This window comes from Petromyzon marinus, chromosome 36 (genome assembly GCF_048934315.1).
Source record: "Petromyzon marinus isolate PM22_M1 ecotype Great Lakes invasive population chromosome 36, UKy_Petmar_22M1.pri1.0, whole genome shotgun sequence".
Taxonomy (NCBI): domain Eukaryota; kingdom Metazoa; phylum Chordata; class Hyperoartia; order Petromyzontiformes; family Petromyzontidae; genus Petromyzon; species Petromyzon marinus.
The window spans coordinates 4,275,696-4,290,470 of record NC_133702.1 but is presented as its reverse complement, the minus strand read 5'-3'; the positions used below and the strand labels follow the sequence as shown (position 1 = coordinate 4,290,470).

General features: G+C 47.1%; 1 protein-coding gene across 1 annotated transcript in view; it reads left to right on the top strand.

Annotated features, from left to right (window-relative positions):
• The window catches only part of EEFSEC (eukaryotic elongation factor, selenocysteine-tRNA specific), a 66,007-nt gene extending 51,531 nt beyond the window's left edge, over nt 1–14,476 (top strand). The window contains exon 11 of the mRNA XM_032966676.2: nt 10,684–14,476. Coding sequence (XP_032822567.2) covers nt 10,684–10,892 — 209 coding nt within the window. The 3' untranslated portion in view covers nt 10,893–14,476. The remainder of the gene's footprint in view (nt 1–10,683) is intronic.
• The last annotated feature ends 299 nt before the right edge of the window (nt 14,477–14,775 follow it).

Below are 14,775 nucleotides of genomic sequence, written 5' to 3'. Positions count from 1 at the left end.
GGTCGCGTGCAGGAGCTTGATGGATTGTGGCATCAGGGGACTGTGATGATGAGCAATACATAATACATCTCACAATTTAGAGTCATTATGTTAGAAGAAGAAAAACAACTGACTTATTCGTTTTTACATTGTGTTGAATCTACCTGCTGATAGTGGCTGCAGGGGTCACTTGCAACATGTACATGCACATGCTATATGATGCATATAGAATTGATATTAATCGATGCATCGTGAAACCCCGATGGGCCACTGTCTTCATGACAAAAATGTTTCGGCGTGCAAAAAAATATCGGAATGCATGGAACAAAAATATACCGATACAAGGGGAGAACACTTGAAAACTTTGACGAGATCCCTGATAAAGCTACTTGCTGTACTACCTTCCGTGGCATCTCGTTGCCTTGCACATCACACTGAAATCGCATTGTCGGTCTCATTTTTCAACAGTTCTTCGAACGTCCTTCACACGAGCTCCAGTTCATTGGCCTCGGCCGTCATCAGATAATAACAATCGTCCCAAAAATAAAAATAACAGAGGCCCCACTCTTTCACCAAGCATCCCTTTTGCCTCGAGGTCAAGGTGCACGGAGGGCTCAGGGACTTACTCTCTCTCTCTCTCTGAGTCGCACCTCTCGGATTTCAGGGCCAGATGGGATGTTCTGCCTTCCCCCCTCCCCACCCCGACGTCCTCAGCTCATTGCTCCCTCCGTCTCTACTTCTCAAGCCCTGCCCACCACTCCCCTAACTCCTTCTCGCCGCGCACGCGTTACCCGACACACGGGCTCTCCACTTTCACCGTCCGCGCGGCGGCGGCGGTGGCAGCGGCAGCGGTCGGTCGGGCCGTCAATCACGCGGGGCCCCAAAGCCGTCCGTTGCTGACCCCCCGCGCCCGCAGATAGCTCTAATTAAAAGCCTCCGGGGATGTCCTGAGATGCGATGAGTCACTTTTAAGGGTTTTCCACGCGATCCGTGGCCGCCTCGTGGGAACCGCCCGCGACGCGGTCTGCGCGATGGCTGGATGGGTTTCCGGCACGAGCCCGACAGTCCTCGACGATCGCCTCCAGCAAAAGGGGACCTTGGCGATCCGCACGACAGTTGTTGTTGTTGCTGCCATTTTATTTTTTATATATAAAGAACACGTTTTGATCGATACAGGACGTACGATGAACGGCCCCGTATCCGCTCTCGCGTGTCGACGGGTTGTGCCGCTCGCGGCTCGGCCCTGTTGCACGCATGTTGAACTTCTTTCGCACCGTACGTAGCCAACCTTGCTAACCGGAGGTGCGGAACCGACAGTTTCGCTCCCACGTGCTGGGAACTGAATGTTGGAACGAAAGGGGACGCTCCCGTGGTACATAGCGCGAAACGTCGGACAGCGTGCCAGTACGACCAGTAGATACTTAACAGTTGTCCAGCACAACCGTCAACTTACGCAGCAGCGTTGTATTCACTGAATGTCTCCCTCTATTAGTAGAAGAATATAATATATCACAACCTAGATTAACAACCCATAACTCTTGCATACAGCAAGGGGAAGGGAAAAATGGGGGGAGGAGAGGGAGGGAGACCTGATAGCGGCGAGATGTTAACTACCTTGCCTGGTATACAGGAGGTCGTAGGTGCGATTCTGACCCCGACACCTGAATATTTGTAGTTTGCATATTCTCCCCGTGGTCGTGTGGATTTTTCTCCGGGTCCTCCGGTTCCCTCCACATTTAGAATCAACATGCATTTTTTGGCTGCGATAAATCTCCGCATGGTGATACGCCACTTTGTTGACCTACAATTTTGTGGCCAGGTTGCTTATGACAAAGAGCTACATAGTTCCTTACCTGGTAATATATATTATTACCTGGTAAAATGCACTCGATAAATACTAAAAGGGACTGACCATCCAAGATCAAGTCCAAGCGTGGCTTGAAAAACGTATAGAGAGGAACTGTTTCTGTAAATTCCGGTGAACGTGTTTGTACGTGTGAAACGATTCTAACGCCTATTGCGGAGATGGAGTGATGGAGTCGGCCGCTTCGTGTGCAGGCTGTAAGGTGGATTGTTGCATTGCTGGACCGTGAAAGGTTGTCATGGCTTCGGAAGGCCTTCATCCATGAATAAGGCTCTGGTCAATGCCATGGTAGCCAAATTAGGGTACAGAACGTGGAAGCTGATAAGCGCAGATTGTAACATCAGTGCCGGTTGGGGTGTTTTTATGGAGTTAAAATTTGCTTACGCAGCAGGTTAGCTGGATGCATAAAAGACCCAATTTATTTAAATGTGTCGATATGCACCCATTGTACTGGTAATTCCATTACCGTGTAATTGACCATTTGTTAATATATTAGCCGGTAAGTGTCATTCACAAATATATGAATTATAACGTCTGTCTTGATTCCACCTTTCATGCAATATGGGGCCATCCATTTAGTACGTATGCATGGAGTGGGGAGGGGGGGGGGTTAACCCAAATGCGTAGCTTGCGTATGGGGGGTCTACTGACAATGTGCACATAGGAAACGGGGGGGGGGGGTGAAGCCTCGATAATAATTTGTCAACATTGGACTTCAAATGAGTTAGATAGTCCAGCGGTGGACTATCTGTTTGCTTCAACACGTTAATATTATTAATCCTCGTTCGTTTCTGCGTGGATTAAATATCGGCCGTTCTATAGGATTCGGGGGGGGGGGGGGGTGCGTCAAGCGTACGTACGCAGGTGGGGGGGGGGGTGTAAAAAGTACGTGTGCGTATAGGGAGGGGGGGGAGGGGTCAAGTTTTGACAGATTTTTGCGTACGTATTAAATGGATGGCCCCTATACGCACTGCTGTGTCTGTCAGTGGTGCGGGAGCTGTGGCACAGTGGTTTGGGCTAGGAATCCAGCCACCCGACATTCAACTCCCAAGCCGTGGGTCGCCCCAGTGGCAAGTGGTATCAGGCTTTTTGGTTTTTTTGGACCTCCTGTAGGATGGCTGAGCCTTGAATGAGTGACTGGTGTGGTGTGTTGGCATCAGCCGTGAGGTGCTGGCCACTCACCCAACTCAAATGTGCCATTCCGGCTTTAATAGGTGCTCGCTAATAACACTTTCTTCAACAGTCTGTAGAGCTATGTAGAACAACCTTCGTGAATTTGTGACATATAGAGATGTGGAATCCAGAGAACCTAATTTTATTCGTAAAATGCGGACGTAATTTAAGTGATAAAATAACATACATGCGTTATTGAGAGGACCATTAATGCACCAGTGTTTCTGTTCTCATTTCGTAAATTCAGAAGAATCTGCAACTCAGTACTGAAAACGTGTCACTTATTTGCATGCATTCGCAGCAATCTATGTCTCTTTGTCAATCCCACTTCTACTTGAAGGCCTCTCAATCCCAATTTTGTTCATAGGGGATGTTTGACCATACTTCACCGCTTTTGTTCAGTGTGAACTGGTGAAGGGGGGCGCCAGGGACCGGTTCGGACATCGCTCGCTGCTGATGCTAGCCCGTGGCTGGGATTGAATTCAGATGGCCAGGTTCATCGCGTAGTGCGCTGACCACTGTGCCACTGCTCTACCCCTTGTGTAGAGTTAATTGTATTTTATATCATATAATAAGTACTCTATATGTTTACAAATATAAAAGACTGATGACGTTGGGATGCATTTTGACCTTACCCCTGGCCCTGTAATTAAATCCCTTCTGAGATAATTGCATGCGGCTGCCCCTGATGGTGCGTTCCACATTGGTTCATAGGTTAAAATGCCGAATAAGTGTGTTAATAATTCAACGATGGCTATTTGGCCATTAAATATAAATGTGGCATTTAAACCTCGTGATTTTGTTGTTGTTGACTCAAACGCTGAACTCACAATCGCTAATATGCATGGGTTTTCCATGGGTTCCCGATTTAAACGTGTATTTAAAATGCATTTATGGGTTAAACACGACATATTTTCATCATCAGCCGTGTTCAATCTACTAATATTTTTTTTATTTGACCAGGTAAGGTCCACCGAGCTATTTCGCTCTTTTTCAGAAGTGACCTGGCCACAAACGATAGCTCAACGAAGTGGCTTATCATCATGTGGAAATTTATAGCAGCCAAATATTCTCAACGCATGTTGATTCTAAATGTGGAGCGAAAAACCGGAGGAACCGGAGAACATGCAAACTCCAAAAATCCAGCAGGCATCAGGGTCGAACCCATGGCCTCCTGTATACCAGGCGAGGTAGTTAACATCTCCTAGCCACCGTGATGATGAGAGAGAGACATGCAAACTGCAAATACACAGCAGGCGTCAGGGCCGGGATCGAACCCATGACCTGTGGTATACCAGGCGAGGGAGTTAACATCTCCTAGCCACCGCGGTGATGATGAGAGACATTAAAACTACAAATATACAGCAGGCATCAGGGTTGGGATCGAATCCATGACCTCATGTAACCAGGTGAGGGAGTTAACATCTCCTAGCCCCAGTGATGATGATGAGAGAGAGACATGCAAACTCCAAATATACAGCAGGCATCAGAGTCAGGATCGAACCCATGCCCTCCTGTATACCAGGCGAGGGAGTTAACATCTCGCCACCTCCACTGCCTTCCCCCAAGCCAACACTACCTCTCATGAACCTGCAACGTAACACTAACTTATTTACGAGGGAAATGTTGCCACCAATAGGTATTACTTGTTTCACAATTATTATTATTAGTATTAAGTTCGTTTACCCAGGAAAGCCTCGCTGAGGCTCAAGACTCTGATTGCCACGTTGTCACAGATTGGGGGCGGGGGGGGGTGTTGCTGCTGTTCATAATCCCGAATGGAAAATGTGCAGGTGATTGATTTCAGATTTTGGGACGTTTTGGCCAATACCAGCTACGTTGCATGTTTAGTTTTAACCATGGGAGGAAACTGGAGGACCCGGAGGGGAGAACATACAACAAACAGTGCCCTAATCAGGACTCGAACCCAGGCCCCCCTTGCTGTGAGGCAGGAGTGTCACCACTGCACAACCCTGCCGACATGTGACGTAACTATCACCAGCATTTAGAAGTGCACGGCACGTGAATTCATTCCGAGACTTATGTCGTTAACTGTGTGCACTTTACAAACGCACTCCTTCCAAAGTGTCTCCTCCATTTAGCGCCTTTCAAGCGTGTCAGTAATTGTGATGGGAAAAGCCACCTTGGCCATTGTGCCCTGTTCACACCTTTTAATGCTGTCCCTGTAAAACCATTCAACCTCTGTGGGGCGGTAATGGTGCTTGGCTTAAATGGCAGAGCATTTTCCATTGTCATTCAAATTGGCCTGAGTAGTCTTTATACCTGAAGACCAATGGCCATTTGGAGGAAATGCTAAGTTCATTAGACAATTGCTTTGTGAAGTTGGTTGCATGGGAGATTAGTGCCATGGTTCTGTAACCCATGTCAATTGGTTCCACGGTGGCGAGATGTTAACTACCTCGCCTGGTACACAGGAGGTCGTGGGTTCGATCCCGACCCTGATGCCCGTATATTTGGAGTTTATATGCCTCTCCCCGTGGTCACGTGGATTTTTCTCTGCGTCCTCCATTTTTTTTCCCTCCACATTTAGAATCAACATGCGTTTAGAATATTTGGTTGCTATAAATTTCCGCATGACGATAAGCCACTTCGTTGAGTAAGCATTTGTGGCCAGGTCGCTTCTGAAAGAGAGCTACAGTGAGGGAAAAAAGTATTTGATCCCCTGCTGATTTTGTACGTTTGCCCACTGACAAAGAAATGATCAGTCCATAATTTAATGGTAGGTTTATTTGAACAGTGAAAGACAGAATAACAACAATAAAATCCAGAAAAACGCATGTCAAAAATTGTATAAATTGATTTGCATTTTAATGAGGGAAATAAGTATTTGATCCCCTCTCAATCAGAAAGATTTCTGGCTCCCAGGTGTCTTTTATACAGGTAACGAGCTGAGATTAGGAGCACACTTAAAGCGAGTGCTCCTAATCTCAGCTTGTTACCTGTATAAAAGACACCTGTCCACAGAAGCAATCAATTAATCAGATTCCAAACTCTCCACCATGGCCAAGACCAAAGAGCTCTCCAAGGATGTCAGGGAGAAGATTGTAGACTTACACAAGGCTGGAATGGGCTACAAGACCATTGCCAAGCAGCTTGGTGAGAAGGTGACAACAGTTGGTGCGATTATTCCCAAATGGAAGAAACACAAAAGAACTGTCAATCTCCCTCGGCCTGGGGCCCCATGCAAGATCTCACCTCGTGGAGTTGCAATGATCATGAGAACGGTGAGGAATCAGCCCAGAACTACACGGGAGGATCTTGTCAATGATCTCAAGGCAGCTGGGACCATAGTCACCAAGAAAACAATTGGTAACACACTACGCCGTGAAGGACTGAAATCCTGCAGCACCCGCAAGGTCCCCCTGCTCAAGAAAGCACATATACATGCCCATCTGAAGTTTGCCAATGAACATCTGCATGATTCAGAGGACAACTGGGTGAAAGTGTTGTGGTCAGATGAGACCAAAATGGAGCTCTTTGGCATCAACTCAACTCGCCGTGTTTGGAGGAGGAGGAATGCTGCCTATGACCCCAAGAACACCATCCCCACCGTCAAACATGGCGGTGGAAACATTATGCTTTGGGGGTGTTTTTCTGCTAAGGGGACAAGACAACTTCACTGCATCAAAGGGACGATGGACGGGGCCATGTACCGTCAAATCTTGGGTGAGAACCTCCTTCCCTCAGCCAGGGCATTGAAAATGGGTCGTGGATGGGTATTCCAGCATGACAATGACCCAAAACATACGGCCAAGGCAACAAAGGAGTGGCTCAAGAAGAAGCACATTAAGGTCCTGGAGTGGCCTAGCCAGTCTCCAGACCTTAATCCCATAAAAAATCTGTGGAGGGAGCTGAAGGTTCGAGTTGCCAAACGTCTGCCTCGAAACCTTAATGACTTGGAGAAGATCTGCAAAGAGGAGTGGGACAAAATCCCTCCTGAGATGTGTGCAAACCTGATGGACAACTACAAGAAACATCTGACTTCTGTGATTGCCAACAAGGGTTTTGCCACCAAGTACTAAGTCATGTTTTGCAGAGGGGTCAAATACTTATTTCCCTCATTAAAATGCAAATCAATTTATAACATTTTTGACATGCGTTTTTCTGGATTTTGTTGTTGTTATTCTGTCTCTCACTGTTCAAATAAACCTACCCTTAAAATTATAGACTGATCATTTCTTTGTCAGTGGGCAAACGTACAAAATCAGCAGGGGATCAAATACTTTTTTTCCCTCGCTGTATGTAGCTCAGTGGGCCTTACCTGGTAAAACAATTTTTTAGTTTGTTCAGTTCGTTTTAATCAATGTCAGTGTTACCGGCTCGTGCCACTGTTGGCTGATGGCCTCCAGTAGATGGAGCTCGAGGGAGGCTCTCTAGATGAGGGTCACCTCTACCACGCTCGCCAGAGGTGGCAGTACCCACACTTTACCCCCACCGCACTGCGACCTGCTGGGTGGACGTCACCCATTTGTTACTGCTGCTGGGTGGACGTCGTTTTCAACCGCCGTGCCAGGCGGATTGAACTGGCACCCTCTGGATTGCAAGGCCATTGTGCTCACCGCTAACATTGACACCGTGGAAGTATTCCGTTTGAGTGAATGCGTGAAGCAAACCATTTTGCGTTTTTTGTTGTTTAGTTTGTTGTCCTTCCCCCCCACCCACACCTCCGATTAGCACGGTTGGCTACGTAGGGTGCGAAAGAAGTTGAGCATGCGTCGGGTCTCTCGGTCACAATGCCCCTCGCCTGCATTGTATGGACAATGCTGCTCGTTGAAATCTTTTTGGATGAACAAAAAAAATGCGATGCTTGCTGAAGTGGGAATTTATCCTCGTCTGGCTCCGCTTCCTGTCAGATAAATGGGTTAATCAAATCTAGTATTTGGCTGCAGAAATTATTGTTCTTTTTAAAATAATAATAATAATTCAGGGACTGGATTGGAATTCATTGTTAAGCCGCAGACTGAAAATACATTACCATGGCACTCGTTAAGAAAACATTGCCTTAAAGCTGTGCATGTCTTCAGGTGAATATCATATTTCTCTGCTCTGTGAGAAAGGCCTTTGGAAAACTAACCAGATGCATGCTTTCATTTATCTGCAAACGAAAGTGGTAAAGTATGGTCGACCTGGTCAGTCATCTATTTGTTTATCTCTGGTATAGGTTATCAGTGCAAATTGTTCTAAAATTGACAGCCTTGTGTGTTGTTGGCTTTCATCTGAGAGGTGCGGGGAGTCGGTTAGGTGGCAGGCTTGAGTATGGTACCCCGGGTCTGACTCCGGTCTGTCGTTGTTTACTCGGGTAAGCACATGTGAGGTTTTGCAAGACATAATCACTGCATCTGGAAACTTCTATTATACAGCCACGGGCCGAGGGAACGCATTGGATCTTCCACAGGTATCTGTGACCTGTCCGAGATTTTTAAACTTCATTGTTAAGCAAAACAAAACGGGCAAAAAATGTACACGTGTGACTGGTTTACAAAAGTGTGATCTGTGTGTATTGTGGCGATAATGCCACGGACAGCGTGTCATCGGGAGCGTGGATGTTAGTTTGGGAAGTGTGCGTGTGGGAGCGGTGGTGTAGCGGTTAATGCACTGCGATATGAACCTGGTGACCCGAGTTCAATTCCCACTCACGGCCCACACCAGTGACGATTATCTGAACCTGTTCTGGGCCTCCCCTAGATCGACTCAGCCTCAAATGAATACCTGGTGTGGTGTGTAAACATCGCCACTGGGGAGACAACAGCGGCCGAGCGTTGTGTTGGTCACCCACCCCCTCTTGTGCCGTTCCAGCTTTCATAGGTGCTACTCGCTAACAGCACTTGCTCCAACAGTCTGTTAAGGCTATACAGGGGTCTTTGTCTTTGTGTGTGTGTGTGCGCGTGGCAGTGCAACGGATAGCGTGCTGCGCTACAAACTCCGCGACCCGAGTTCGATTCTCGATTATAGTCAACACCAGTGACGATTATCTGAACCGGTCCTGGGCCTCCCCTAGGTCGACTCAGCGTCAAATGCGTACGTGATGCTATGTGTAAACATCGCCACTGGGGAGACAAAGGCGGCCGGGCGTGGTGCTGGTCACCCACCCCCTTGTGTGTCGTGCCAGCCTTCATAGGTGCTCACTAACAGCACTTGCCCCAACAGTCTGTTAAGCCTATGTGTGCGCTTTTGTGCGTGTAAGGAAATAAGAAATCATTCCTTACGGCGCACACTGCTACTAACAACCTTATCTTACTTGTTTGTTGTATTTCTCTGCCTCCATAACTATATTCAACAGTAATTCTGTTTATTGAATTCGTTTTTATTTTGTTCTGTACTGTTGTGAACAACTGATAAAGATTTTTCACTCGCAATAAAAGCTGCATTTAATCTCTTTTTTTTTACTTTCCAACTCCCAAAACAGAGAGCATTATTTAATTATCTACATATTTTTGTAAAAAATTCGCGCTTTTATTATTGCCCCTACACGCGTTCCGCGATTGTGTCATTTGTGCGATTGGATTATTTGAACGAGCCACGCTCGGCAAAACTTTAGAAGTTCGCTTCTCCAGATGCCACCGCCGATATATTAATCGCACACTCCGTTTATTGTTTTAACTTCGCTCGGTGTTACACGGGAGACGTAGCAAGCTGCGTGAACATTGTCCGGACCTGTCGAGTCACCTGCGGTAATGAGTTGTGTGGCTCAACGGGCTTCGCTTGGGGAGAAAACCTCTGGCTTCTAACTCGAATGGTAAAGAAGTGGCACGGCAATACGAAAAACGCCTGCTCGCTTGACTAATCGAGTAGCCAAATGGAAGTGTTTCTCGGAGTGGGGGGGGGGGGAGATGGCGAAACACTTCAGAGGGCACTTTGTCTATAGTACGAGCACTTCCACAGGCGTCTCGACGCTCCCATCTTTCACCATTCCGCACTGACCATCGTGGTGAAATATGGTCAAACAACCCCCGTTGGGGAGTCGCTCGCCCAGCGGTGGATTGACACCTGCACCCGGCGGATCGACTACTGCGACTCCTACTGTCTCGGGTTTTTCGTAGTTGAGCTGTACATCTCTCCGGGTTGTACCGCGCACCGTTCGGCCCGATGTCCGACGTATCGCTCCACGTCAATGTCGGAGCGAGCCGTCGGGCATCATCCCGAGCAACACGCGATGCAGCCCAGAAGCGCACCGGTACGTCCATGTGCTTCTGTCTCTAAGCCAAACGGCTTTGCCACGGCTTAGACAGGTTGTTTACTATTTATTATTTTTATCTAAGCAGGTAAGGCCCACCGAGACATTTTTCATAAGCGACCTGGCCACAAATGATAGCTCAATGAAGTGGCTTATTGTGTGGAAATTTATCGCAGCAAAATAATCTAGGTAATCTCAATCCATGTTTCTAAATGTGGAGGGAAAAACCCGGAGGACTCGGAGAAAAATCCACGTGATCACGGGGGGGGGGGGGGGGGGGAGAGAAACACTCAAACTCAAAATATACAGCAGCAGGCGTCAGGGTCGGGATCGAACCCATGACCTCCTGTATGCCAGGCGGGGTAGATAACATCTCGCCACCTCCGTTTGTTTATTTATTGATCATCCCTCCCTCCCTGCTGTGTCTCCTCTTCTCTCCCTGCCCTGGCGCGCGCGGCCTTTGCCCTTACAGCCGGCCTGAAGCCCGAGACGATGAAGCTGCTCTCAGCTGGCGCTGCCGGCGGCTCCAAGCGGAAGGGGAGAGGAGGCGGCGGTGGCTCGAACAAGGAAGACGCGACCCCCGTGGAGGAGGCCAAGGTGGAGGGCGCGCAGCCCGTGCGGATCACCTTGGCCTTCCGGAAATACGTGTTCGACCCCAACAAGAAGATGGTGCAGGCCTAGTCGTCGCTACCGATCGGTGCCTGCCCACCGTCGGACAAAGTCGACCCACCGTGTGCCTCGGGCCATCCTTTGCAGTTCTGCGTTGCCCGTGGTCTTATCTCGCTCCTGTGTATGAACTCATATCTCCCATCGCTGTGGTGGTGGTCTTTTGATGCACGTTCTTTCTCGTCCTTAGGCTGCCATTCCATCACCAGTCTTGTACATCGGCCGTTGTCCATTCGAATAAATGTGCCCTTCCCAAGCCCATTTACCTTTCTTTAAAAAAAAAGTCGACATTCGTCAACAATGTTTATTATACGAGGTAACTCCTGCTGAGCTATATAACTTGTTTTCAGAAACGACCTGGCCACAAATGATAGCTCAACAAATGGGCTTATGTGGAAATGTATAGCAATACTCTAAATGCATGATTCTAAATGTTGAGGAAAAAAACGGAGGACCCGGAGAAAAATCCATGCGACCACAGGAAGAGAGACACGCAAACTCCAAATATACAGCAGGCGTCGGGATCAAACATACGACCTCCTGCGTACCAGGCGAGGTAGTTAACATATCTCCACCGTGGTACCCTATATTGGAAATATAGGTGACGTTTCAAGGCAGTTGTCATTCTTTTATTATTGAGCTTGTGTGCAAGCACACTGCCAAAGCAGCATCACCAAATATATTTTTTAAATGTCTTAAATGGCAATACGATGTTTCTGATTGGTGTTTGTTCTCTGATCCATGCGCGATTCAATCTGCCTCAGTATGATTTCAAGAATGAATCTCGCCATACGCGCCCGCTGACAAAGTATATATGTTCATAGGCCTCTTTATCAACGTCATTTAACATGTATCTATCTTGCAGCAATGTTTGTAACCCAGTGGAGTGTGCCTTAACTCTTGGAGTGTTTAGTTCTTGGCAAAAAAGAAATGGCAAAAACAAAAACATTTACGATTGCCTGAGCGTAGATGCACGAGAAATTAACCGACAGTTAAAGTTCAGTTGAAACAAAGTTAAGATTCTGTAAGCCGAATGGAATCCGCAGTGCTCTATTGGATAGATGATATCTCATCCTAAGCTGGCCATGTGTCAGCCACCCATCATCTGGCGTGTATAGTTCTCATTACTGACGCTACATCACCGAATGAGAGATAACTTGTTGAGAAATGCCCATGGCCTTACCTGCCACCATTCCATCAGTCAATTCAAATGAATACGCTTATAACGCCCACAATTTGAACTTCATTCAGAGGCGCGGCAGATAACTCGGGCAAGAGAGAAGTTTTCACATTCTGGCAGGAGGTCAGCAACCGACTCGTGCATTGGAGGAGGGAATGCATCAGAATCATAATATTTATTTAAACTGGAGGAATCCAATGAACTATGAAGCTCTGTTTCACAAATGCCCAGTACCGGACGAGCTGAGCCGTGGCAGAAACGAAGTTCACCGCGTCTGGTCCCATGGTCAGGCTTGACGACAAGGAGGACGAGGAGGTGGAGGAGGCTGTTGGAAATGGATCGGTAGGACGCGAGGAGAGAAATAGGCAGGTTGGTGGCAAATGGCACGCGAATTACACTGGATTCTGATTATAATAAATAAAATATATACGTTACCATTTTTTTTTACATTGCATTCTCAGTTTGCCGCTAACTATAGAGATTGATCCAAAATCTGTGCCTGATTGGCGTGAAGTTAACTATTGCCGTGATGATTTGTGTACAAAGTGTTCACGTTTTATACGTCAGGAATAATAATGAATACTCATGTTACACTTAAAAAAAATGTAACGAATTGTTTGGTGGTTATTTCCAGCGTGTCTTTTGACTTTGGAGGCAAGAGCACCACTGAAGCCGATGGGTAGCTGTCAGGGCAAAGAGTCCTTTTTGCTCTGTCTCCCAAGCTTTTCTCCACATGATCTCCACTGTCGGTAATGGGTGGCACCGTTTTAGAACATTCCTTTGATGAATTCGCCCGGTTTTTTTTTTCTCTCAAAAGGGTGAGTCCCAAACAGCAACACAACTTGACGGCGCAGTTTTGGTTCATCTTGGATGGTGTTCACGAGGGTCTGTCGAGCTCCCTCCGTTACTGACGGACAATCGGAGAGCGAATATTTTATAGAAAAGCTTCCAGCTTTAATTAGACTGTGCGAAAGAACGTTTGTAAGTCAAACTTCAAAGACACTCTTCACCAAGATGGACCTCTATGATTTTAATGTCGCGTTCGAAAATCTAGGCCACAGTTATGCTTCGTTTTGGTCACACCTTTGACTGCAGTGCAGTTGCTTAGGGCCTTTGTTCAGTTATTATCTGTAACCGAGTACGAACTATTAAGTAAAACTCAGTTTTATATACTGTTGCGCCATTCCCACAAGGCCTCACAGCGCTTTACAACAGAATCACAATAAAAAAAAACCTTTACATTAAAACGAAGAGGGGAAAACAAGCCCACGCGGATGGACAAGCAAGAGAGAAAACGTGTTTTCAGACGAGCTCTAAAAAGCTCGACTGACGGAGCGTCCCGAACGGAACGTGTCGCCCGATTACTGAAGGCTCTATCAACAATTGAACGCAGATTTATTTGTCCTTCAAGTGAAGTTTGTCCGGTAACCGCCGAGTACCGATGGTTTTGCTGTGAATTCTGCTGGATTGTGTTACAGCTGCGCCACACAGGTCTTAAGAATCCCCCTCGTGGACATTGATCAAAGGATACCTTTAAGAAAGTTGCCAATATACAGGGTGCTTCAAAAAAATGTGAACATTTCGGAGAATTTGCAACAACAATAAATGTGCTGCTGCCTCCGGGCTCTGGAGATCACCTGGAGAAGATTCCAGGCCACGTGTTGACAACGATGGCGAACAAGTGGAGACTCTTTGACTCTTTGAAGCTATCAACATTACATTTGTTATCGCGTTACAGTGCATTACCCGTTTCTTTTCCCATTAAAAACGATAGTCTTATATAAGTGTTAAAACATTTTTGAAGCACCCTTTACTAGGCCAATCGGTGCCCTTGACCACACCCCCCCAACTCTCGAACTCCCTTCCACCAGCCGTCCGTGCTGTCGACTCCCTGCTTCTCTGCAATTCCAGGCTCAAGGCTTTCCTCTTTTTCATCTGCCTATGGCTCGACTCCCTCTGGTAAATAAATAAAGCCCCGCTGTTCCTGTACGGCATCATCGAGATGCCATCACATTGAGAAGGACGGCGCCGTATTAACGAAACCTTTTACTACGTCGAATCTCGCGCGTACGCGCGCAAAAGACGTCGCAGATGCGCGCTCCCATCGTATTCTGGATGCCTCCGATTTGCGAGAGGAAACTCGAGCGTTGCCAACAGGGGTTCTTGGATAGTTGTGGAACACGGATAATGGCGTTGAAAGGTTCTGGGAATGATGCGCTGGGTGGAGCCGCGCTACTTGCGACGTAATTGAGATGGACACCGTTGTGTCTTGCACACGTCAATCAGGCCAAGATTAAGAGTTATTTTTCGCGGTTAAAAGCAAATGAATGTTCATTTAAGAAAACAATGAAATTATCGAATGGAAGCTGTAATTAATGTATTTGTGATGGGATTTTAAATAAAAAAAAATGCAATTTTAGCGTGTGTTATGGGTTTCATTTTGAGCTGTTGTACACACTATACACAATTATTAATCTTGGCAATGTAACGCTTGTAATTGCCACCGACACTGACCATCATCAACACGGTCATCGGCACGCACCGGATAGGTTTTGGACAATGCATGTTTCAGTTAACAGCACGAGGGACCTCTTATATTTGGGCGGTCCCTATGTATGTTGATATTCCCTAGAGCTGTGGGTTCAGTGAACCCTTCCATCTGCCCTGTTTCCCAGCACGGGGGGACTTGCGGCAGTTAATGTGTGTGCCTCCGATCAG